Source organism: Ascaphus truei, chromosome 2 (genome assembly GCF_040206685.1).
Source record: "Ascaphus truei isolate aAscTru1 chromosome 2, aAscTru1.hap1, whole genome shotgun sequence".
Taxonomy (NCBI): Eukaryota; Metazoa; Chordata; class Amphibia; order Anura; family Ascaphidae; genus Ascaphus; species Ascaphus truei.
Window position 1 is genome coordinate 355,029,297 of NC_134484.1, and position 25,952 is coordinate 355,055,248.

The window sequence follows — 25,952 nt, forward strand, 5'->3', positions numbered from 1 at the left end:
TGTGTGCAGTGTCAGTGTGTGCAGTGTGAGCAATGAGCAGTGTGTGTGCAGTGTGCAGTGTGCAGTGTGTGTGCAGTGTGTCAGTGTGTGCAGTGTGTGCAGTGTGAGCAATGAGCAGTGTGTGTGCAGTGTGTCAGTGTGAGCAATGAGCAGTGTGTGTGTGCAGTGTGCAGTGTGTGTGCAGTGTGAGCAATGAGCAGTGTGTGTGCAGTGAGTGTGTGCAGTGTGCAAAAAAAAAATGTTTTTAAAAAAACGGGAGCCACGGGAAAACCGCGTTATAACCGAATCGCGGTATAACGAGGCGCGTTATAACGGGGTTTTGCTGTATATATATATATATATATATATATATATATATATATGATACGAACCAATCCAAAGACCAGTACAGAGACAGCACACCGCACGGGGTTAATCCAAAAATCTATATTCACAACATGAAATACACGTAAGCCAACGTTTCGGTCCCACAGAGAGACCTTCCTCAGGGCCGTGCGCACGGCCCTGAGGAAGGTCTCTCTGTGGGACCGAAACGTTGGCTTACGTGTATTTCATGTTGTGAATATAGATTTTTGGATTAACCCCGTGCGGTGTGCTGTCTCTGTACTGGTCTTTGGATTGGTTCGTATCATACTTATTTTCTATGGGACTAGCATCTGCTATTATAACCTTTTCTACTGCAGTGTGCTGACTGACCTTTATGTGTATATATATATATATATATATATATATATACATATACATATACATATATATATATACACTCAACTTCATTTGCCCAATACTTAGATAGATGCCATCTTCACATGCACGCACACCTCCCCCCCCTAAAATTTGACAGCTTAACACACTGTTTTTGAACCATGGTTCCCTAGGCACCCCTAAAGGCTCCCCTTTAATTTTCAGGTAATTTTAAAATTGTACCAAATATAGAAGAATTTACAATGCATCTGATCGGAGACGCGCTATTAGAGATGTTTGGGGTTCCTTACAATGCATCTGATCGGAGACATGCTATTAGAGATGTTTGGGGTTCCTTACAATGCATCTGATCTCAGACGTGCTATTAGAGAGGGTTGGGGTTCCTTACAATGCATCTGATCTCAGACATGCTATTAGAGAAGGGTTGGGGTTCCTTACAATGCATCTGATCTCAGACATGCTATTAGAGAAGGGTGGGGTTCCCCAGAATTTCACATACGTAGGGTTCCTTTGCAAAAAAGGCTGGAATCCACTGGTGACCCATTGTCACATTTTAAAAAAAACGTTACTGTTCTTCCATGAATTATTTATAACTTAAAAGAAAATTGTTACGTTGCTGTACTATTCCTATTTAAAGCATGCATCTTTCCAGTATAGCGTTATACAAGCTTTTTTTCTCCAAATAGGTCACGTCGCACCCAGCAGATTTATAAATGACTCAAAATCATGTCCAAACCTTGTCTTACAATCAGATGAAAAAAATAGAGATTGCTTCCGAGGTTCACAGCACCTTCACTCAGCCAGTTGTATGAATATAAAAACTAGAAACTTACTGCAAGCATGCAACAAAACTCCCATTGTATGTACAATGGGAGTTTTGTTGCATGCTTGCAGTAAGTTTCTAGTTCCATAAAAGTTTAACAGTACCGTTTTCTACCTTACTTCCTACTTAACCGTTAATCCATGATATTGAGGGCGGACGGGAGGGTATTACCACTTGCTCAGATCTAGGAACACTAAAATATTTCACTTGCTCCCATCTCCTTTCCCCCTTTGTGCTCCACTTCCCTCACACAGGCTTCTCGTGACTTAACTTACTTTTCCTTTCTCCAGCCACATATGATTTGTAATGTATTTTCCCCTTAAACATAATCCCTTTTGGCCTGGCTACATCAATCAGACCCACAATCATGTCGCCCGTGTGTTTCTATTCCAACAAACTTTTGAACTCAGATTTGTATGTAATCCTGAATTAATAGTAGTTTTAAAATGTCAAATAATAATTACCCCCCCAAAAAATGCTGGGTGCTTGGCAATCCTTGTTCAGTTTTTTGTCACAGCAGCAGAAGGCGCTTGCCAGAGGAATGTACTGGAGATCGGTTCGTCGGCGGAGAAAGGAGGCTCCCCCCTGCTTCCATTTGGTGGATGTATTGGGAGAGGCACTGCTACTGCCCCTGCCCCGTAACAGGGTGTTGGTGATGTCTTCTCAAGGTGGGAGAGGCAATGCTATACCCCAATGGTGAGCGTCCGGGCGTGGTGGTGTCCTCTTACGGAGAGGTGGTGCTACCACACATGCTTGGTGGTAGAGTTTGGAGCAGTCCTCTCATGGAGGTAGAGGCAGGGCTAACATTCAATGGAATTTGGGTTGGCCCACCGGACTGGTTGCTGGCGTACACGTTCACCTAGAACTCTACGTATATGTGGTGCAGGCAAGGTTTTCTTCATTTATGTAAAGCTTGTGATTAAAATGCTGTGGCCATTTTCACCCACAATTGTGTTTGGTGTTTTGTGTGTAGGAGTTGGAACAGGGGGAAGTGTGTGGGGTGGCGAAGGGGAAATTGAGGATTCCGTCAGTCATGTAAAATCCTCCAGATACAGTTGCTTTACACTATTTGATGTTCATTCTGAGGTCAAATCAATTTAGTAGACATCCAGAAAAGATTATTCTCAAGGCCCAATATGCATAATAATTGTATTCTTTAAATGCATTCACAGAATAGACTCATTATACCAGTAGGAAGGATCCAAAGATTCCAGCGGTGCACAGCTTGTAGAGATGAGAGACCAGCAAGGTGTAGATTAAAAATGAAATTTTATTGAAAAAACATATGGTATGGGGGACACACTCTGACGCGTTTCGGACCTGCGTGGTCCTTAATCATAGAACCTCATTATACCAGTGATACAATTCTAACTGCAAATGTGTTACATGTGTCAAGTCATTCTCCTTAAGGGCTCTGTGTCTCCTTTAGGGACTATCTGACCTACCGATGAAATAAGCTTCATTGATATCTCTTTTGTAGTGTGTTGGGTTACCTAGAAGTATTTTGCTGGAACACTACCATAGAATTCTATGGAAACTCAGTGTAGAGATGGGGTTCTGTGTTGAAATTCGCTCTGCAGGTTCCCCCCCCCCCCCCCTCAAATATGTCACGAACAACAAAGTCTCCTATACCCTACTGTATTTAAAGTATATAGCCTAAGCAAGGGTTCTCTGTACTATTATTGCTATACAGTACCCAACCTTAACGGTTTTAATGCTAGATAAACGTGTCAGGATACCAACCAAAAACTCTACAAAAGCAGTTCAGTTTATTTTTGCATCTCCTTGTTAGTTGAGCCACACTGCACAGCTCGCATATCCCCAGCCTACCTGACTGCATTACTTAAGTGTATAATCCTCCACAAATGTTCAGTCTGGCATATTATAATTTATTTAATTAATTTGCCACTAAGCTACAGTTATCTAGACAACAGACTTCCATAGTAACAATTATAGACGTGATCAAAACAGAAATGGAAAAACAATAAGAACTGTAGACAAGGCTGTAAATGAATATCTGTTTTGCAAAACACTAAGAAAAAATAGTTCTCAAGCGTCATTTTCTTGTTTTATCTGTTGTAGCTGAAATGCATGTGATAAACATCGCTATTGATTATGATGTTAATAAGGGGGGGAGGGTGGGCTGGCCTGGGGACCAGTCCGATTTTTAACATCCGGGCCGGTTGCAGAGAGGAGTATGGTTGCCGTGTGCAGCTGAACTCACTGCAGATTCCGGCCACTATGTGGCGCTGCAGAGCTAACATGGCAGCACCTCTCTGCACGGGCTGGTAAGTGTATATATAGTGTGTGTGTGTGTGTGTGTGTGTGTGTGTGTGTGTATATCTGTGACACGTGTATGTATGTGTATATATATATATATATGTGTGTGTGTGTGTGGGGTGGGTGTGTGGGTCTGTGTGTATGGGGAAGAGTGTCTGTGTATATGTATATGTAATGCATGTGTAGCGCACGGGTGTGTGAATGTGTATGGGGGTGTGTGTGTATATATGAGATGCATGAGAATGGCGTGTGTATGTGCGATACATGTGTATGGGGTGTGTGCGCTAATTTAGTTCCTGACTGGCAACAGTTGCTTGGAGGTAAGTGACCCCTCCTCCCAGAGCTCACGCCACCCCACCTTTTTAAACTTGGGATGTTCTAGCATTTTGCTGACTGGACAAGACTCACTGTGGCTGTTTCCCCTCATACAGAGGTAAAAGGAAGGGTTCACAGTGTAGTGTTAGGACCTGCATTCATTTTGGTTATACCTTGACGTGGTATGCAGGCTTATGACGCTTTGGCCAAAGGGTTTAACTAAATAACCAAGTAAATATTATTATTGAAGTATTTCAACTTTATACTTATTACTGTTGACATAAATTGACATAAATATAGTTTTGACTTAAATATATATATATATATATATATATATATATATATATATATAAATATATATATATATATATATATATATATACAGTGTTCGACAAACCTATACATTTGCTCGCCCCGGGCGAGTGGATTTAACCCCCGGGGCGAGTAAATATTGGCCCAAGCAGCACACGTTTGGTACTAGGTGGCGAGTAGATTTTTTTGTGTGGCGAGTAGATTTTTTGGTGATTTGTCAACCACTGTATATATATATATATTTATATGATATATGATATGTGGTGGGTGTTGGAGTTAGAGCGTGCTGTGAATGTGTGTATATATATATATATATATATATATATATATATATATATATATATATATATATATATATATATATATATATATATATTATATATCTATCAAGTTTTGGGGGCATTTGTGTGAATATTGTGCATATATTCTTTGTATGCTCCGTGTGCATATGTGGTGTGCATGTATTTATATACAGTAGTGTGTTTGTTCATGCACGTTACGTGCATCTGGTGTGTGTATTTGGTCTGTTATTGTGTATGGTACAGTATGTGTTTCTGATGTGTGTACACATGTATATGGGGTGTATATCTGGTGTGTTTGTTTGTTGTACTTTTGCATGTGTATGCTGCTGGCCTATTGTATGGTGTGTACGGTCCATATACAGTAGCATGTGTCTATGTATTGGTGTGTGGGATGATTGGTTCCTGGGCCAGGTGTTTGGGCTTGCCCCCCCAGCCAGCCCCTGTAATTATTATAGAATATTTTAGTTGATTTCATTTAAAATGAAAACAAGTGCAATCAGAAAATAATATACAATATTAAAGTTAATACTTGAATGCCTTATTTTAGGCAGACATATTAGAATGCCAAACAAGCGTGCCATGCACAATCTAACAATGAATATCAGGTCTATTTAGGAAGTAAACATCCATAGAGATAAAGGCGCACAGCAAGAAGAGAACCTATTCGCGCATGAGCAGGACAGACGGGCTAGATGTATGAGGGCAGTCAGATACTGGCAAAATACATCTCTCTCTCACCCTAGCCATGTCACCACGCGTGCGCAGAAGGCGCGCTCAGTGACGTCATGACGTTATTGGTGCCAAACGGAACAGCAGGTAAGGGGTTTATAAGGGTGAATTGTATTGCATTTAGACACTCCTTGATAAAGTGCTTGGTGCACGAAACATGTAGGAGGGTTTTTTGCACCTCCATTCCTTCTTTAATGGACCAATAAAGGTTATTTTTAGTAGTTTTTGACCCACTCTCTTCTTGCTGTGCGCCTTTATCTCTGTGGATGTTTACTTGGATCTTCTACAAGTTGCAGCACGCTTCACACACCAACTGGATGGGGAGACTCCAGAGATGTGAGTAACAGACTTTATTCAATTTGACATAATACTTTGTGGCATAAGAGTGTTCCAGGGCCCATCCCAATGAGGTTCTGTGCAGGGAGTTGTTCCTTTGCCCAGTCCCTTCAGGGAACATAGGTCCCCATTAAGGAAACCATACCACAGGATCAGTGACGTCATTCTTCAATTGTTACCCCTATGGTGTTGTGGATTCATTTTGGATTAAACACAAGTCTGTACCTATAACGGACCCGGCATTGGAGCGCAGGTTCCACATTAAGAATTCAATTTAGGAAGTAGGAATAAACAAAGGACACCCCATGGTATGGGCTATCGTGGATTGAGAGCGGTTTCCCTTTGCTGAAATTTGTTGCTCTACAGCTGATTTTATTCTATACGGAGATCCCTTTGCCTCACTCTCAAAAACACTGAAGCCCCATTCTTAACTCAAAGTCTTCAGTCTCGCACCAGGGAAGTGAGGGTTTTTGTCCCCCTGCCTGAACCTGCTACCTCTAAACTATTCTATAATCAGCTGAATGAGACCCTCAGCAGCCTGGCTCCCGCTTTGTGTAGTAACTAGGCTTAAAGAGCAAATGGGGCAAAGTAGGCTATGTATCCTCCTTGTGCCTAGGAGTGTGAGTGGTCACAATTGTGTAAAACAGTTTTGGGATATAGAGGCATGTTTGTGGAACATCTTAACACATAATGCTAACTTCAATAAGATGGCAAATACTGAGCTTCGAGTGAAGCCCTTAAAGTAAAGTGCAGATTAAACTTACCGAGATGTGTATTCATTATCCTCGCACAGTACTTGCACATTGCATCGAGATCATTTAGTTGTCCTTGTAGGAAGGAAATTTGGGCTTCAAGATCTTCTTCCTAAAGTTACATCAAAGTAAGTTACGAGACAAAAAATACAAATATTGTCCTAAACATTTCCGTTTAATTAATTATCACAAAAGAACCATTTTGATTTGTGGCTGAATAAATAGTACTACTGTTTAAAAAGAAAAACATAAAAACTACAGGCATTGGGTAACCACTGTGTATTATTTTGTTGGTAGTGATACATTTTAAGAAACCAGCACAATAATTCCTCTGGGAAGTATCTACTTGTACCACTTGTAGGAGCTTTTGAGAACGGAGGTCTTTATTGAAGCCTCTGATGGTAATAACATTTCAATGCTATCCCGCTGACTGCTGACCAGAAGAAAATCAAATGGCTGTAATCATCACATTGCTTCTAACAACAACATGAATCAGTGGCATTCTAGCGCACTCCGTGTGTTGGTCCTGTACCATTCATAATTAAAAGAATCAAATACCGCTACATGTACTGTACTATTTCACCTCAAATAAAGTGTTTACCAATTAATCAAATAGGAAGCTGAATGACCATCTTCACCATCTGAGGATTGCAGACACGCTCCTGTCTGATCATCAATGTAATTACGATAAAGCAAATTATGAGATGATGGATAATCCATAATAGATTTTTTTGAGACTGAATTCTGTATAGCTTGTAAAAATCAGTCATATTATTGCATTTTATATCCATACATCTTATGCATTGGTCAAGTTTCTCTCCCACCTCTTTACAGAAATATACATTTTGTACAGTGTGTGTGGTAGGACCAACTTTTCTGCATTGCAAAACGTGGTATGCAATGTTTTAAATGTTATATGAACATTTGATCTGAAATATTTGCAAGGCTTCCATAATTCTTTGAACTACACAATATGCATTTTTAGAATTGTATAGCTTTTTTTTACTACTTTCTAAATGGCCCGCTTTAGCATAAAAATACATTCTATCGTACTATACAACCAATATTAAGAACCCCAAACTATAGAATAATAAACAGTGTTCGACAAATCACCCAAAAATCTACTCGCCCAACCAAAAAATCTACTCGCCACCTAGTCCCGCCCCCAACTCCGCCCTAGTCCCGCCCCCAACCCCGCTTTAAAATAAAATATATAAATAAAATACATTTAATAAATTCCTAGTCAGAACAACATTCGTTTTTGACATAAATGTATTTATTGTATTACATTATACTACAATTAGTCGTGTGTGTGTGTGTGTGTGTGTCACTGTCAGATCTAGAAATAAAAGCCAGACCAGTGTCTGGACGTCGGCGCTTCACAGAGAGAGACAGAGAGAGACACAGAGAAAGCGAGAGAATGAGAGACACACACACTGAGAGAATGAGAGACAAAGAGAGAGTGCGACAGAGAGCGAAGAAGAGAGTGCGACAGAGAGAGCGAAGAAGAGTGCGACAGAGAGGGAGAGGGTGACAGAGAGAGGGAGAGGGTGACAGAGAGAGGGCGACACAGGGAGAGGGCGACACAGGGAGAGGGTGACACAGGGAGAGGGTGACACAGGGAGACGGAGAGGGTGGGTCACACAGGGAGAGGGTGACACGGAGAGGGAGAGGGAGGGTGACACAGGGAGCGGGACAGGGTGACACAGGGAGAGGGGGAGAGGGAGAGGATGACACAGGGAGAGAGAGAGAGGGTGACACAGGGAGAGGGAGAGAGAGGGAGAGGGTGACACATTGAGAGGGAGAGGGTGACACAGGGAGAGGTAGAGAGGGAGATAGGGAGAGGGTGACACAGGGAGAGGGAGAGGGTGACACAGGGAGAGGGTGAGAGGGTGACACAGGGAGAGAGGGAGGGTGACACAGGGAGAGGGAGGGTGACACAGGGAGAGGGAGGGTGACACAGGGAGAGGGAGGGTGACACGGAGAGGGTGACACAGGGAGAGGGTGACACAAGGAGAGGGTGGGTGACACAGGGAGAGGGAGGGTGACACAGGGAGAGGGAGAGTGAAACAGGGAGAGGGAGGGTGACAGGGAGAGGGGGAGGGTAACACAGGGAGAGGGAGAGGGTGACACAGGGAGAGGGAGAGGGTGACACAGGGAGAGGGTGACACAGGGAGAGGGAGGGAGAGGGTGACACAGGGAGAGGGAGAGAGGGAGAGGGTGACACAGGGAGAGGGTGACACAGGTAGAGGGTGACATAGGGAGAGGGAGGGTGACACAGGGAGAGGGAGGGTGACACGGGGAGAGGGAGAGGGTGACACAGGGAGAGGGAGAGAGGGTGACACAGGGAGAGGGAGAGGGTGACACAGGGAGAGGGAGAGAGGGAGAGGGTGACACATGGAGAGGGAGAGAGGGAGAGGGTGGCACAGGGAGAGGGAGGGTGACACAGGGAGAGGGAGAGGGTGACACAGGGAGAGGGAGAGAGAGGGTTACACAGGGAGAGGGAGAGAGAGGGTGACACAGGGAGAGGGAGTGGGTGACACAGGGAGAGGGAGAGGGTGACACAGGGAGAGGGAGAGAGGGAGAGGGTGACACAGGGAGAGGGAGAGAGGGTGACACAGGGAGAGGGAGGGAGGGAGAGGGTGACACAGGGAGAGGGAGAGGGTGACACAGGGAGAGGGAGAGAGGGAGAGGGTGACACAGGGAGAGGGAGAGAGGGAGAGGGTGACACAGGGAGAGGGAGAGGGTGACACAGGGAGAGGGTGACACAGGGAGAGGGTGACACAGGGAGAGGGTGACACAGGGAGAGGGTGACACAGGGAGAGGGTGAGAGGGAGAGGGTGACACAGGGAGAGAGGGAGAGGGTGACACAGGGAGAGGGAGGGTGACACAGGGAGAGGGAGGGTGATACAGGGAGAGGGAGGGTGACACAGGGAGAGGGAGGGTGACACAGGGAGAGGGAGAGAGAGGGTGACACAGGGAGAGGTAGAGGGTGACACAGGGAGAGGGAGGGTGACACAGGGAGAGGGTGACAGGGAGAGGGTGACACACGGAGAGGGAGGGTGACACAGGGAGAGGGTGACACAGGGAGAGGGTGACAGGGAGAGGGTGACACACGGAGAGGGAGGGTGACACAGGGAGAGGGTGACACAGGGAGAGGGAGAGGGTGGGTGACACAGGTAGAGGGAGGGTGACACAGGGAGAAGGAGGGTGACAGGGAGAGGGGGAGGGTGACACAGGGAGAGGGTGACACAGGGAGAGGTAGAGGGTGACACAGGGAGAGGGAGACACAGGGAGAGGGAGACACAGGGAGAGGGAGAGGGTGACACAAGGAGAGGGAGAGGATGACACAGGGAGAGGGAGAGAGAGGGTGACACAGGGAGAGGGAGAGGGTGACACAGGGAGAGGGAGAGGGTGACACAGGGAGAGGGAGAGGGTGACACAGGGAGAGGGAGAGAGGGTGACACAGGGAGAGGGAGAGGGTGACACAGGGAGAGGGTGACACAGGGAGAGGGTGAGAGGGAGAGGGTGACACAGGGAGAGAGGGAGAGGGTGACACAGGGAGAGGGAGGGTGACATAGGGAGAGGGAGGGTGACACAGGGAGAGGGAGGGTGACACAGGGAGAGGGAGGGTGACACAGGGAGAGGGAGGATGAAACGGAGAGGGTGACACAGGGAGAGGGAGAGGGTGGGTGACACAGGGAGAGGGAGGGTGAAACAGGGAGAGGGACGGTGACAGGGAGAGGGGGAGGGTGACACAGGGAGAGGGAGAGGGTGACACAGGTAGAGGGAGAGAGAGGGAGAGGGTGACACAGGGAGAGGGAGAGGGTGACACAGGTAGAGGGAGAGAGAGGGAGAGGGTGACACAGGGAGAGGGAGAGGGTGACACAGGGAGAGGGAGAGGGTGACACAGAGAGAGGGAGAGAGGGAGAGGGTGACACAGGGAGAGGGTGACACAGGGAGAGGGTGACACAGGGAGAGGGAGGGTGACACAGGGAGAGGGAGGGTGACACAGGGAGAGGGAGGGTGACACGGAGAGGGTGACACAGGGAGAGGGAGAGGGTGGGTGACACAGGGAGAGGTAGGGTGACACGGAGAGGGTGACACAGGGAGAGGGTGGGTGACACAGGGAGAGGGAGGGTGACAGGGAGAGGGGGAGGGTGACACAGGGAGAGGGAGAGGGTGACAGGGACAGGGAGAGGGTGACACAGGGAGAGGGTGACACAGGGAGAGGGAGACACAGGGAGAGGGAGAAGGTGACACAGGGAGAGGGAGAAGGTGACACAGGGAGAGGGAGAGGGTGACACAGGGAGAGGGAGAGGGTGACACAGGGAGAGGGAGAGGGTGACACAGGGAGAGGGAGAGGGTGACACAGGGAGAGGGAGAGAGGGAGAGGGTGACACAGGGAGAGGGAGAGAGGGAGAGGGTGACACAGGGAGAGGGAGAGAGGGAGAGGGTGACACAGGGAGAGGGAGAGGGTGACACAGGGAGAGGGAGAGGGTGACACAGGGAGAGGGAGGGTGACACAGGGAGAGGGAGGGTGACACAGGGAGAGGGAGAGGGTGACACAGGGAGAGGGTGACACAGGGAGAGGGTGACACAGGGAGAGGGTGACACACTCACAGACACACAGACACCCAGTCTCACTCAGACAAACTCACACTCACACATACACACAGTCTGTCACTCACACACACACAGTCTGTCACTCACACACACAAACACTCCCCCGCAAGGCAGGGGATCGCACATGGCAGCAGTGGGGCCTCCGCACAGCAGGAGTGCCTCTGCAAGGGGCCGCGTCCCCTCCAGAGGCGGACGCCGACGTATTCCCTGATAGAATGGAGAAGGGCTGGTAGGGGATTTCCCCTGCTTAGAGCAGGGAGAGGCTCGGGTTAGGGGATTTCCCCTGCTTAGAGCAGGGAGAGGCTCGGGTTAGGGGATTTCCCCTGCTTAGAGCAGGGAGAGGCTCGGGTTAGGGGATTTCCCCTGCTTAGAGCAGGGAGAGGCTCGGGTTAGGGGATTTCCCCTGCTTAGAGCAGGGAGAGGCACCGGTTAGGGGATTTCCACTGCTTAGAGCAGGGAGAGGCACGCGTGGGGTGAGGGGGGGGGGTCACGGAGGCTGGGAGAGATTGGTGTGATGGGGGGTGGTGGTGGATGGCCCGATGGGAGGGGGTGGTGGATGGCCCGATGGGAGGGGGGGTGGATGGCCTGATGGGAGGGGGGGTGGATGGCCCGATGGGAGGGGGGGGGTGGATGGCCCGATGCGAGGGGGGGTGGATGGCCCGATGGGAGGGGGGGGTGGATGGCCCGATGCGAGGGGGTGGTGGATGGCCCGATGGGAGGGGGGGGTGCTGGATGGCCCGATGGGAGGGGGGGGGGTGGATGGCCCGATGGGAGGGGGTGGTGAATGGCCCGATGGGAGGGGGGGGGTGGATGGCCCAATGGGAGGGGGTGGTGGATGGCCCGATGCGAGGGGGGGCGGATGGCCCGATGGGAGGGAGGGGGGGGGGTGACAGATGGCCCTGCAGGGGCCTGAGGCGTGGAAGGGGCTGCCTGCCGGAAGGGGGAGGAGTGGAAGCGCTGAGGAGGGAAAGTTGCTGAGAGCCGGAGGCGGGGTAATCTCCCCCAACAACATGAACCCGCCTGCGGCTTATTTTTTTTTTTCTCCAGCGCGGGAAAAACAGCAGCGCGATCGCGGGAAATTTAAAAAATACACGTGTGCTGCTTGGGCCAATATTTACTCGCCCGGGGGTTAAATCCACACGCCCCGGGCGTGTAAATGTATATAATTGTCGAACACTGATAATAAATATAACAATATCTCCATATGCTGGATTCTTGCTATAATATGTTTATAACTTTTGAAGGTAAGATTCTGTACTAAGACACCTCTACCGTGTCCTAATATTTTAGGAGTAACTGAAAATTCATTCTTTTGATCATCAATTGTCTAAAAAGAATGTAGCACACAACTTTCTTTGAGATGATACTTTAAAAATAATGACAATGTCTTGTATATTAATATAGCATTTTTTTTTCTCCAGGGGACATTACAATACTAGTTCTGCTTTAGAAAAACATTTCAGGTGCTCTATTTGCATGGAATACCAAGATGAAAAGAGGAGTAGGAAACAATATCAGTATCCAATTATAGCTGACCAAGTTGAAGTACGGGCACAGATGAAGTGGAGGCAGAGGGAAATAATGTGACTTGCCAAAGTTTTCAGACAGCACAAGTGGCTGAGACAAGAACAAAATCCATTCATTTAGGAATGCAAAACTACAGCATAGAGTAACCACAGTACCTCTTTCTCCACCAAAACATTTGTTGAGAACACTTTTCAAAATGTTGTATTAAAGATACAATTTAGCCGAAGATCAACTTTGTGAACTACACACATAAAAAAGTGGCCCATTACCAGCACAATTCTCCCAAATAAAGCTCAAACTCTATCAGTGTATAAACTATTTTAGTAAAAGAAATACCACTGCATCAGAGCGACTCTATAGGGAGGAATCACGGACATCCGATAACGTTAACAACCATACAAGTCAATGACAGTTAACGCTGGAAGGAGATCTGATACCCTGTACTGAAACTTAATGATAGCAATGTTGTCTCCCAGAATCCCATGCTCATCATAATACGTACAGTTTAATGGCGCTCTCCCCCAAGTGAGGACAGCGACATCACAAGAATGCAAGCCTCATCTGATTCTACTGTGCTACTTGTCCTATGCCATACAACAGGAACTTTCTACTTTGATCAATATAAGTTTAGAAAGGGACCTTCTTAAGTGCTGACAGATGCCACCACACCACAAATAATTGTAAAGTAAAGAGATTTGCAGTTTCACAAAATATTTAATAGATCCACAGCATATTGGAAGGCTTATGAAACTCCAAAAGTGTTTGGCTCTGCACAACAATGCAAGTGGAGAAATAATGCTGGCTCCAAAAGAAGTCGCTCAATCTGACAGTAATATATATTTACCATAATAATTATTTTCTTCCCCTACCTATAATTTGAAGTATTAGAGTACAATTCTTGGGATAGAAATCACGCCTGGAACAAATGAATACTAGGCGATGCCTAGCACCCATGTTGAGCCTGCACACCAGTTTGACGGAATGCAAGGTGCAAATGATGGGTCCAGACTCGAATCTCTCTACCAAATGTGATCTAATGTGCAACGAAATGCTAATGTCAAGAGACCGGCCCAGTGCAACTCCTACTAGGTATGCTATGAATTGGCAGTATGTTACGGAAAGATAACGCTAGTATCTACAACATTAATTTAACACATTATTAACATTAACACATTAACAGATTATTTTAAAACAACACCTGCTGGTTTAAATATACTGTATGAGTCAGAAATTCCCTCACTTGCTTAATAATTGGAGAACAACTCAAAATATGTAGTTAGCATGTGCCTGCATTGTCCTGTGTTTACTTCGGTAAAAAAAAAACAACCGTAAAATAAAAATGCATTATATTGACGAACGTAATGTCCGTAAATAATATCAAATTATTCTATTACGAAAATTACAAATTAAAAAGGTTAAATCAGCTGTTCTCTGTCACACTGCCTCTGTTAAGAGCATATCAAAGTTGTTATATGTCACGTGATGCGGGTTACCATAGTAACACTAATGATAAGCATTCTCCTCTCAGCAGATAAGCACCTGCAGAGGCACATTAACCCGTCCTTTCCAAGGGGTCAAAAAGCGTTGCTGCGCTGCGCTGCAATGCAATACATTTATATAGTGAAGTAATCCATAAAGGGAGGGAAATATGTTTAGTAACATACAATCGGATATAAAATAAAAATTTTGGCAGAGCCACAGCCGAGTGAATGGAGGCTTAGATACTGAGCTCCGTCCCTACAGGCACTAAGAAAGCACATAATAGGCATTAAAAACCGACACACAACATGGACAAAGTGGGCCACAGCCATCGGACCATCCCAGGATGACCACTAGAGGTCACAAGCCAAGAAAGTAAACCCCTGTCTTGACAGACTATTTTCAAAAAAAAGCGATATAGTGCGGGAGGGAGGCTCCGGTGCACCTATCCTTAACGAGGGCTCCGATTCCGACAGAGACAGATCGGGGGATAGGAGGGATACTAGAGATCAAGGTCTGGTGACCAGAAGTGATCAAAGGGAATTTTATAGAGAAATTAAATCCTTTTTTCAAAAAGAACGGGCGAAGCTAAGGAAAGATATTAATAACATTGGGGATAGAACAGACAATTTTGGAAATTTTTTGGACTCAACCATTAAAGCTCTGCAAAAAACAGGAAAAACGACTGCCCATCTTAAATCCATGGTCTTTGGGCTGGCGGATACACAAGAAGAAAATAGAGATAGACACAATAATATAAGGTTGTGAGGGGTCCCTTGGCCTTGGCTTGAAAGGGCTTGGCCCTTGGCTTGAAACCAGTCTCCTCCAACGCCACTCACCTATATATATGTGATGTTTTAATTTAGTTGATATATTTGTCCAAATTAAGTGTAACTTTTTAATTATTCATTTTAAAGGCCACAGGAGTAATTTAAGGTATCCCTCCTTAATATTCTTCCCCCTTTTGTTTATACTATTGATGAATTTTAGGTATAGTAGTTGTAGGCACCATTATTTGATCCCGTTTTACTGTTCAATCAATTGTAGAATCATATAGTGTACAGCTTTAAATGCCTAGCCCATCCCTTTATAGGAAGGTCCTTCCATTTAGGATTGTATATAAAAAACCTATCCACTAAGCTCCATTATCCCCTGACGAAGTGACAACGGGTCACGAAACGCGTAGGGAGGAGGAGCTTAGTGATTTGGAACGTCTGAGCACCCGTAGTTCCTGACGCGAGGAGAGTTCCGGTTTCCAGTTTCCGGTTTGCGGCACCGCTGACGTCACTCGAGGTTCCGGTATCGAGTGTAGCGTGCGGCGATTCTCTCCTCGGCAGTCTATAGGAGCAGTGCAGGTTGCGGACGGCAGTTTGTGCGGTATTTGATACCCTATATTTATGTAAGTGTGATTTTAACATTTTTTCTTGAGCTATTAAATCCTGTACGATATCACACTAGTATTGTTTAATTTCCACCCCCTCCCCCCCCCCTCCCACTCTTGAACCTGTGGGAGTGTTGGAGTGAAAAATCGACACTGAGTGAGGGAGATTCCAGCAGACCAGACCACGTGGGATCCGTGAGATGATCTGAAGGAAAGGGACGGATGTCACAGATTCTCTCAACTGAATGTTGCTAGCCCATATCCTGTAAGTAGGATTCTAGGATTTTAGATAGGGAGACAATTGAAGAAACACACTACGCAATTGGTGTGCCCTGTTGTCTTTTCTGTTATTTCAGAAACAGCTGAACATCATTCATAAGGACTACAACTCCCCTGTCTGAAATATCACTATCAAGACCATCAACCTGCCTAAGGAAGCCTATACTAGAGACTGCCTTGTTGGTTCACGGTATTTTTGGACTTTATTCACAGCGCCAGGAACGATTAATTTGTGTATTAGCTAATTGATAGCAATTAAGCTCAAAGGAGACATGCCCCATTTGAGCAGTTTTTAGCGGGTTTGGTTCTTAAGTTGCACTACCTCTAGCGGACTCAGCGAGGAAAAGATTAGCGACCATTTTGGACTACTGCGGAGAGGGTAAAGGCTCAGATGGACCGAAGCGTGTCCGGATTCCATGTAGAGAAGTCGGTCCAGGAGCATCCACAACAGACATTCATGGCGGAGAAGCACCAATGACAGATTCAGCGGAGACAACAGCACCATAGGAAGGGAAGCGGGCTGAAGGTTGGCGGAAGGGGGTGGTGGGGAGTGGTAGACGGGAGGGGTTTGGTTTGACATCATGGCTGGCCTGGGTTTGCTTTGGAGGGGGCAGTGGTTGCTGTTCTCCAGCCCTATAGCGGCAGCTCCCAGGGCATCTGGTAGAAGCTGGTGAACGAGCGAATGGGGTAAGTAGCACAACATGGGCTTTGGAGGAGGGGGGGGGGGGTACCGGCCGGGTGGGGTTCCGGCCTAAACTGTAGAGGGATCTTATGCATTTCATAATAGACCCACAGGCAGAAGGGACCAGAGAGTTGAGGTTGGTCGACCTTCTGGGGGGAAGTCGGACCAGCCTGTGGGCCTTTTTCTCAGCTGAGTTAGTGGAGAATCCGATGTTCACTAGATCGACCGGCTGGGGGGATGGGGCCGGTACTATTCAATCTGAGTAGCCTAGTGGAGCGGGCCTCCGCTGGATGCTGAGCCCTACTACGGTACACCAGGTGAAGGACAGGGCTGTACAATTGGGACTTACTCAGACTCACGGGCTAGGGTCATGGATGCCATGCAGAAAGGCGACAAGAGTGGGAGGCGGCGGCTGCTAGTGGGTTGTTGCCCCCCACTGGGGAACTGGCGGGCCCAACAAGAAAGTTATTTCAAATCCGACATAGAGCCGTGCCTACCAACACGTAACTAGACGGGCTGGGGAGGGAGGTAGTGCTTTACATTAAAGGTCAATTACTTAATCTCAGTTCAGAGACGATATTCCACGTTAACGTTAAAGTTCATGATTGGTGGTCCAGTATTGGGAATCTGCAGTCTAGAGAACCCAGGCATCCCGCCCGGGAAGGAGACTTTGGTCACTTCCGTGGGCAACATCCAGGAATAGGCTCCTAAGGACATCTCAGGGGAGCTGTGCTATCCGTGGGAAGAAGCAGCTACATCTATCTAGACCTTACCTGATCATAGATGAGAGGGGGTCTGGCATCAGTGATCCTGAGACATGGACCCTTGCATGGTTTTTCTATAGGTTCCTGATAGAGTCCCAAAGCACAGTTTCTGGGACTGACACACTCCACACACAACACTAACCTCATTGTGCTTGGGGTAACAGATTGTAGCAGGGCCTGGGATTCTTAACTTTTAACTCCACTGATACCATGCTGGACCCAGTTTTTGAGGTTTCCATGTTAGTTTGTTATATCATTGTAAAATGCTGTAGTACGTATTAATATTAATTGTTTATTAGAATGTCGGAGGTGGAACCACTCCGGCTGTTTGTCTGCACCTCGTGATGTGTGACTTGGAGTTTATCCATGTTCACGATCAAGTCCCTTGGGATTCTGAGATCCGAGATTTTTCGGATCGCTGGACATCTCTTTTGGATGTAGTAGTTGTCAGAATCATCCCAAGGGCAAAAGAACCAGATAGGTCCCAGGCCAAGTCTGGGTCTTCTAATTTGTTCCCTTTTTCTCCCCTTTTTTTAAACTTTCCCTTTTTTAAACTTGCTCTTATCCTCCCAAGCGGACAATTCATTGAGTTGGTCAAAGAGGAAGTTTTTTGAGAAAGCTAACAGGCCAGATACCATGCTAGCGAATAAACTACGGAATAGAAACCCAAATTACAACATTCAGGCATTGAGATTAAAATCAGGAGCCACCACAGCTAACCCAAAATTAACAGTAGAGGAATTTAAAAGATTCTACGAAGACCTCTATAATGGAGAGAAAGTGGCACATAGCGATAACAGAAAACGGGCGCTAAGGGATTTCCTGGCAAGCTCAAACCTACCAAGACTGAGCGGTTTGGAGAGAGAGATTTGGGGGAAAGATTTTACAGTGGAAGAACTTATGCAGGTGATCAAAAAACCTAAAGCCATCTAATCAAGATGGATTCTGGAATTTTTACTGTAAGAAATTTTTCAAACTCCTGGCCCCTTGTCTTCTCCGTATGTTTAATGCGGCGTTGGAGGCGGCCTCTTTCCCGGAACACATTCTCCATCGTCCATCTCCTTAATTTATAAACCGGGGAAAGATCCATTGGACTGTAAAAGTTCTAGACCAATTTGCCTAATGAATACAGACAAACTCTATACTAAATTACTGGCTAACTGATAAAGTCACATCCTGCCTAGACTGATTCACCTAGATCAATTCAGATTTATTAAGGATCGACAAGCAGTGGATAACACACGACAAATCATTGATATTATAGAGATAGCCGGTACAAAAAAGATACAGGTTATGGTGCTAAGTCTAGACGCAGAAAAGGCATTTGACAGGATTGACTGGCCATACATAATAATAAAGTACACAAAGTTGCACTGTATGCGGATGACGTCTTCCTAACAATATCTAAACCCCTCACCTCTCTACCAAACCTGTTCGACTTGCTAGGGAAATTCAATAAAATATCAGGCTTCAAGATTAACCAGGATAGAAAAAACAGAGCACTATCCAATAAAATAAGGATCCAGAGGGGGGCTACCTCATAAAAAAAGACTATTTGGTCATACAGAAAACGAACCCCTAAAGAGGTACTGTAGGGGAAATTAAATTTCAAGATTAACCAAACAAAATCTGAAGCACTGAACATAAATCTACCAAAGTAGATGGAAAAATTGATAGCGATCAACTTTAATTTCAATTGGCAACACAAAGATATCAAATACCTAGGGATTCACATCACCGAAGAATGTAAAAATATCTATAGGGCAAATTTCCCCAAACTAATACAATCTTTGAGAGAGGACATTCGAAATTGGCCAGCCCACAATATCTCCTGGATTGGGAAAATATTTAGCATTAAAATGAACCTTCTCCCACTTATCTTATATTTATTTCAAACATTACCGGTGCCACTGAGACTGAAGGATATACTCTCGTTTCAGTCTACGATCTCCAAGTTTATCTGGGGAGGTAAGAAACCGAGAGTGAGGGGGAAGATCTTGATTAAATCAACCTCAGTAGGTGGGGGGGAGGGGGGGCGGCTGGCGGTATCTTGCCTGTTGCCCTACTATAAAGCGGCACAATTTTGTCAAGTTTTCCTATGGCAGACGCAGAAATTAAAATGTGTAGCATTGGAGAGAGAGAGGTTTGCTCCCCACTGGAGTTAAACAACCTAATTTGGCTAACCAAAATAGTATGTAGGGCAGTTAATACGCCTCAATGACCAATTCACTGTCAATTTGGGAGGCCTCCAAATTAAAACGCGCCCTGACTATTAGAAACTCCTTTGTGGGACTATCCAGACTTTGCTCCAAGTATGAATAGCAGCGATTTCTCAATCTGGAAACAAAAAGGCTTTGATAGACTTAGGGATCTGGAGGGTAACCATTGCATCAAATCATTTAACCAAATTATATCTGATAAAAACATTCCCTACTCCGAATACTTTAGATACCTCCAGATCAGAGCATTGTACAATAAACACAACTCCCATCCCCCATTGACTACGTTTGAAAATCTCTGTCTTATAGAGACTGACACCTGCGGACTCACATCGCAAATGTATGGAGAAGTGATCGGTTCTGAGGTGAGCCAAAAATTAAGCTACATGACACAGTGGGAGGCGGACGTGGGAGAGGTATTGGAAGAATAAGATTGGACTGTGATCATCACAGTGGCATCTAAAAGCTTGATATGCACGACATTAAAGGAGAACGCATATAAAGTACTAATGAGATGGTATCTCACCCTACTCAAATTATCTACAATAGATTTGTACCGGGATACTCGCCATTGTGCCCAAGACAATGTGGAGAGTCCGCTGACCTGTAACATATACTGTTGTCCTGCCCTCAGACCGTCTCTGTCTGGGAGAAAGTAAGAGATTGGCTTCAGAGGGTTTTTGACCTCGCAATCCCAATGGACCTGTGGTTATTTCTCCTGAAAAGACCAAAGTCGAAAGGCCTAGTCAAAGTAGAAAATAAATTGGTTGCTCATTTTGCAACAGCGACAAGGAGTGAGATCGCAGCAAGGAAACAGAACGAAAACCCATCAATTCCCAAGATTAGGAACATAATTTGGTTTGTGTGCCAGATTGAAAAATTAACAAGTTTAGTTAATGACACTGGCGTCAATTTTTTAAAAGTCTGAACGCCATGGTTGGCACTGACAGACATCCCAGGGGTAGAGATGACCGCAATTTGGCTATGAGAGTTGCAGGTGCGTTCTTGTTTGATGGCAGTGTAATGCATTGAGCCGCTGGAGATGCGAGGAACCTTGAATTTAGTGGAGAGCTGGGACAGCGTGGGGAATAGGTGCCCATAATCCACCTGAGGTCGGTTAACATTTCAAAGGCAATATGGTCTTAACAAAGCGGCACCAGGCAGAGGAGAGGACCCACCCCGTCCCCCTCATCCCTCTTATTTTGTATTTAATAAAAAAAATTTTACCTGTTTTTAAGTATGATTTACGTTGGTGGTTAAAAGAAACAGTGGATGTACGCTATGGTTTTGTACTGCATTAAAAACCAATAAAAATCTCAAGTTAAAAAAAAACGAGTAATTGCCATGCTCAGTGCCAATAGGCAAATACTCAGATAGATTGTATAAAAACAGTTAATTAAGCATTTATTGATATTTCTCTATTTGCCTGTATACATTTATGAATATTTTACCTTGGCTTCATTTTTTAAAACTCTTTCCTGGGGTTTTTTATTTTTTCATAATATACAAATATATATAGGTAGATAAGAATGGGGCAACAGAAGAAAAAAAATGAAGGATTAGGGACAGAGGAAAAAAGCAAAGTTACAGCATTTTGTTTTCCTTTTTAAAAGTGCTTTCTGGGCTGGTTCACTATAGGAAGGTTCATGTTTGTGTAGTTATGAAAATGTACAATACTCGCAGCACAGGCAGATAGAGGGTGTACACTGGTTAGCCAAGGATCCCAGACCGGCAGGAATTTCGGGTATGTATCATTTAATTACCCTGTCAATTTTTCCAAACTGCAACATTCCACATACGCTTGGTGATCTGCGAGAGGGTAGGGGGTGGTCTGGGCTTTCCCATGCTGCTGCAATCCAGCAATGGGGCAGCCGTTAACATACAGAAAATGAGTTGTTCTAAGTGATTGGGGATGTCATGAATGGGTTTGTTATGGCGAGTGAAGCTTGGATACTGGGGAAGGGATAATTACTGCGCCCGTTACTGCAAGATAACTCGTTTGGGCTGGTGCCAGTTTTTAGCATGTCATTGTATGATTTGCAATTCAGTACAATGGAGCCTCACGTTGCAAAACTGCGCGATTTGCACGCCAAATCATGAAAACTAGTGCCTTACTGCCCAATAACAGGTTCAATAATGTTGGTTGCATCTGTCAGCATTTAATAAGACATGGTGCATAAATTGGACCATTTATTACAATGAAGATGCTCTTCAAATAACAAATCTGACACAAATCACAACAATCAGATAATATTTTATTTCCCTTTATCAATAATTGTAATTCAGTAGGTCACAACATCAAAAGTATCATTAATAAACACTGGGGCATTGTACTAAATGACCTGGTTTTTGTCTATCACCTTACTGATGGACCTTGAGTAATTTTTATAAAGGCCAAACATTTGAAGAATATTTTAGCACCTAGCGATATCTGTCTGGCTTCGGATTCACATTATTATCATTTAACTTGGTTGCAAACAAAACTGAATGGTTGTTATGCCTGTGGAAAGTGTTTATCTTGGAAATTGCAACACTGACAAAAAAAAAAAACCTTTTAAAATCAACCACTACTCTTTTTTTAACATAAAAAAACGTTATGAATTGTAGTACTACTGATGTACTCTACCTGCTTAAAGCAGCAAAACATGAAAAATCTTATATGTTTAACAAAAAAAAATCAGTTCTAAAGTATAGACAATAATTACTGCATCGTTTATTTTTAAACTTAAGGCCATTTTCAATTAGTTTTAAAGCAGTGGAGCGCACACTTTTCCCCCTGTGCCCCCCTGCCGGCTTTCCCCCCTCCTTACCTTGCCTCTGGCATTCTGTCACAACGTCACGCGACCCCACTGCGTCATTAGACGCGACACCAGAAGCTGCCAGAGCCAAGGTAAGGGAAGTTACAGAGGCCTTTAACGCTCCCCCAGCATTTAATTGAAATGCCAACGGGTAGAGCGCGGGGCCCTCTGTAACCGTTGCGCCCACTCCAGAAAATGTTGTACTCCCCCGGGGGGCCGTGCTCCCCAGTTTGCGCACCCCTGTTTTAAAGCATCCTTTGATTTCTACAGCTGCGTTTAGCCCACCTCCCGAGCGGTGCAAGTTATATATAGCCCTTTCCTGTTTGTGGTAACTTGTTGCCAATGCTCCCAGCAGTTTTGAGTTGCAAACTGAAACAATTGCTAATGTTACCTTTGTAATATAAGGATACATTGTAGCTGCTGAGTTACACTGACTGAAGCAGCCATTATGTTAGACACACAATTAGGATTTTGACAGATTTATAACAGGAGCACCAAACGATTGCCAGCTTAGGTAAGAATGTAGAATTATACATTGTCACAAGCTTTAGACAAAAATTTAAAAAAAAGCTGTGTGTGCTGTGCACGCGCATAGTAAGTGAAACTTCTTGGTGTGTTGTCAGCAACATATAAAGTAACAATAATATTATTACTGCTTAGAGCATGAATAAATTTGATTGGCGGGGTCATGTATATTGGCATCATGGATGTTGAGCGGGTGGGGGAGCTCACGGGGGGGGAGCTCATGGGGGGGGGTGGGGGAGCTCACGGGGGGGGGGAGCTAATGGGGGGGGTGGGGGAGCTCACGGGGGGGGGAGCTCACGGGGGGGGTGGGGGAGCTCACGGGGGGGGAGCTTATGGGGGGGCTCAGGGGGGGGGTGGGGGGGAATAGGCCCATCATTCAGGGGCGGTGTTCAGCGCATCACTGGGGTGTGTGTGTCAGTCAGTGTGCGTGTGTCAGAGTGTGCATGCGTGTGTGTGTGGGGGAGCTCACGTGGGGGGGGTGGGGGAGCTCACGGGGGGGGGGGTGGGGGAGCTCACGGGGGGGGGGGGGGTGGGGGAGCTCATGGGGGGGTGGGGGGGAATATGCCCATCATTCAGGGGCGGTGTTCAGCGCATCACTGCGGTGTGTGTGTGTCAGTCAGTGTGCGTGTGTCAGAGTGTGCATGCGTGTGTCAGTGTGTGCGTATGTCAGAGTGTGTGCGTGCATGTGTATGTGTGTCAGTCAGTGTGTGTGTGTGTGTGTGTGTGTGTCAGTCAATGTGTGTGTGTGTGTGTGTGTGTGTCAGTCAATGTGTGTGTGTGTGTGTGTGTATGTATGTGTGTCAGTCAGTGTGTGTGTGTGTATGTGTATGTGTGCCAGTCAGTGTGTGTGTGTGTATGTGTCAGTCAGTGTGTGTGTGTCAGTGTGTGTGTGTGTGTGTGTGTGTGTGTGTGTGTGTGTGTGTGTGTGTGTGTGTGTGTATGTGTGTCAGTGTGTGTGTGTGTGTGTGTGTGTGTATGTGTCAGTCAGTGTGTGTGTGTGTGTGTGTGTGTGTGTGTGTGTGTGTGTGTGTGTGTGTATGTGTGTCAGTCAGTGTGTGTGTGTGTGTGTGTGTGTGTGTGTGTGTGTGTGTGTCTGTGTGTGTGTCTGTGTGTGTGTGTATGTGTCCTGCCCCCCTCTCTCCTGACTCCCCCCAGCACACTTGTCCTCCCCCCAGCACCCTTATCCTTTCCCTGCAGCACCCTTTTCCTGCCCCCAGCCCCTTTAAGCAGTCCCCCACCCCCATTCCTACCAGATCGCGGCACAGAGGCGATGGAGGCAGTGTCGGCGGGGGGAGGAGGGCAGCGCGTCATCGTCAGCTGGAGCCGACTCGAAGGGGAGCGCTGCAGCGATCCCCTTCTGATGGTGCTGTGGGGGACGTGGGGAACTCAATGCACTCATCACTCCCTCCCCCCCGTTACTGGCGCAGGAGCCGTTCCATGCCTCGGCCGGGAGAGGCTTGCAGGGACACGGGCATGCACCAGGAGGAGAGGCCGCAGGAGATCAGGGCCTGCATAGGGCCCCGGGGAGCAGTGTGGGCTGCAGTGTCCCTGTGAGGAGAGCCATGGCGTCTTGAGCGTCGCCATGACTACCGTGCATGCGCGGCATATCAATGGGCGGGGAACGGCGGCAGTTAGGAGTGGCTGTATCTCCTCGGGCTGCGGTCCGGCACCGGGTCTCCGAGCCGTGGCGTCCGGTGTGGGGGAGCGTTAGGAGTGGCGGTGGCGATTACATTTTGAGGGGGAGCGGTGCCGGCGGCGCAGCAGGTGGGGGGAGCGGCGCTCGTTAGGAGCTGCGGCGGCGAGCAAATGTTGAGCGGGTTGGGGGGGGGAGCATGTAAGCGGCCGTGTAGGGGGGAACAAAGACGGTTAGGAGCGGCGCATGTGATTTGCCAGAACACAGCCCGGCCTCAACTGCCAGCACTGTGACGTCAGCACTTTGACGTCACATCCATTTCATTTTCTGTCCCCACAATCCATTTTTGTCCCATCACGAATGAGGTGCCACTAAAGAAGTTTCACTTCAAAAAGGGGAAAACTGTGCCTTCTCAATAGGTTGTGGTTCTCAATAGGTTGGGAAGTCCAAAAGAGAATTGAAAAGGAGAATTTCCGAGCATATGCGATACAGAATAGGGTCTTTACAGCATAGTGTCACATCATTAAATAATCCCAATAATTTCATTATTATATTTATAGAGTACAATGCTGATATCAGGATAACAACTAACTATTACATTCGTTATACCCGAGTCTGAGAGTCATTGCATAAGATATATGACCTAGAGAGACCAGGCTTAGCCAACATGAATTTATTCCTTCAAAATGTAATGCTACCGTATATATTTTTCAATATCAATGCTTTCATTACTATCTTAGAAGTGTTCTTGTGAGCTTATCGGTTTAGCTATTTTTCTGGTTGTTCAGATCTCATTGCAGCTATCCTGACTTTATGTGAGATTCGCAATTAATATTTATATATAGGTTCTTTACCAATATATACTCTCCATGCAGCATTAAGTATTTAATACTATAGGCGTTTATTGCATTATGTAGTCAGTATATTTGCTATGATTACGATGCAGTCTATGTGGGGCATTAGTTATTTGTGTATGTTTTAGGTACACATTTGTAGCATTATGTTAGTATATTGTATCACAGTTTCAATGGTGCTTAGGGAGGATGGAGTCTTCCATACAACTTTTTCCAGTAAGGTTACCTATTCCCAATCTAATTCCTTGCATAATACTTATACTTGCCAACATGTTATTTAGATCATTGCAAGGATTGTTTTTAAAATGTCTTCTTTGATGTTATATTAAGAATGATCTTGCTTAGATTAACACTAAAAGCAACAAAGGAATAGATTAACATTTATAAATGTCAACAGCTCTGCATTTGTTGTTATCCACCACCTGTCTGTCATTCATATAACCTACTTGACCCAGCTAAATAATATAATGAAGATGTGGATTACTGTAAGTTTAGTTGCCAATATTTTTACATATATTTTGATAGCCATATTAAGGAGAGAAATGGGGTGCTAACTAGAACAGTTTCGCACCCAATGAGTGCGAAACGCGTAGGAGTGCCTTTGGTGTCTCCTTTTTACCTATGTCTGAAGAAT

At 46.0% G+C, this 25,952-nt stretch overlaps 1 protein-coding gene across 2 annotated transcripts in view; it reads right to left on the reverse strand.

Annotated features, from left to right (window-relative positions):
• The window catches only part of TBC1D5 (TBC1 domain family member 5), a 600,469-nt gene that overhangs the window by 89,574 nt on the left and 484,943 nt on the right, over positions 1–25,952 (reverse strand). For both annotated transcript variants that reach the window (XM_075586906.1, XM_075586905.1), the window contains exon 19: positions 6,564–6,663. In XM_075586906.1, the coding sequence (XP_075443021.1) occupies positions 6,564–6,663 (100 nt within the window). The remainder of the gene's footprint in view (positions 1–6,563; positions 6,664–25,952) is intronic.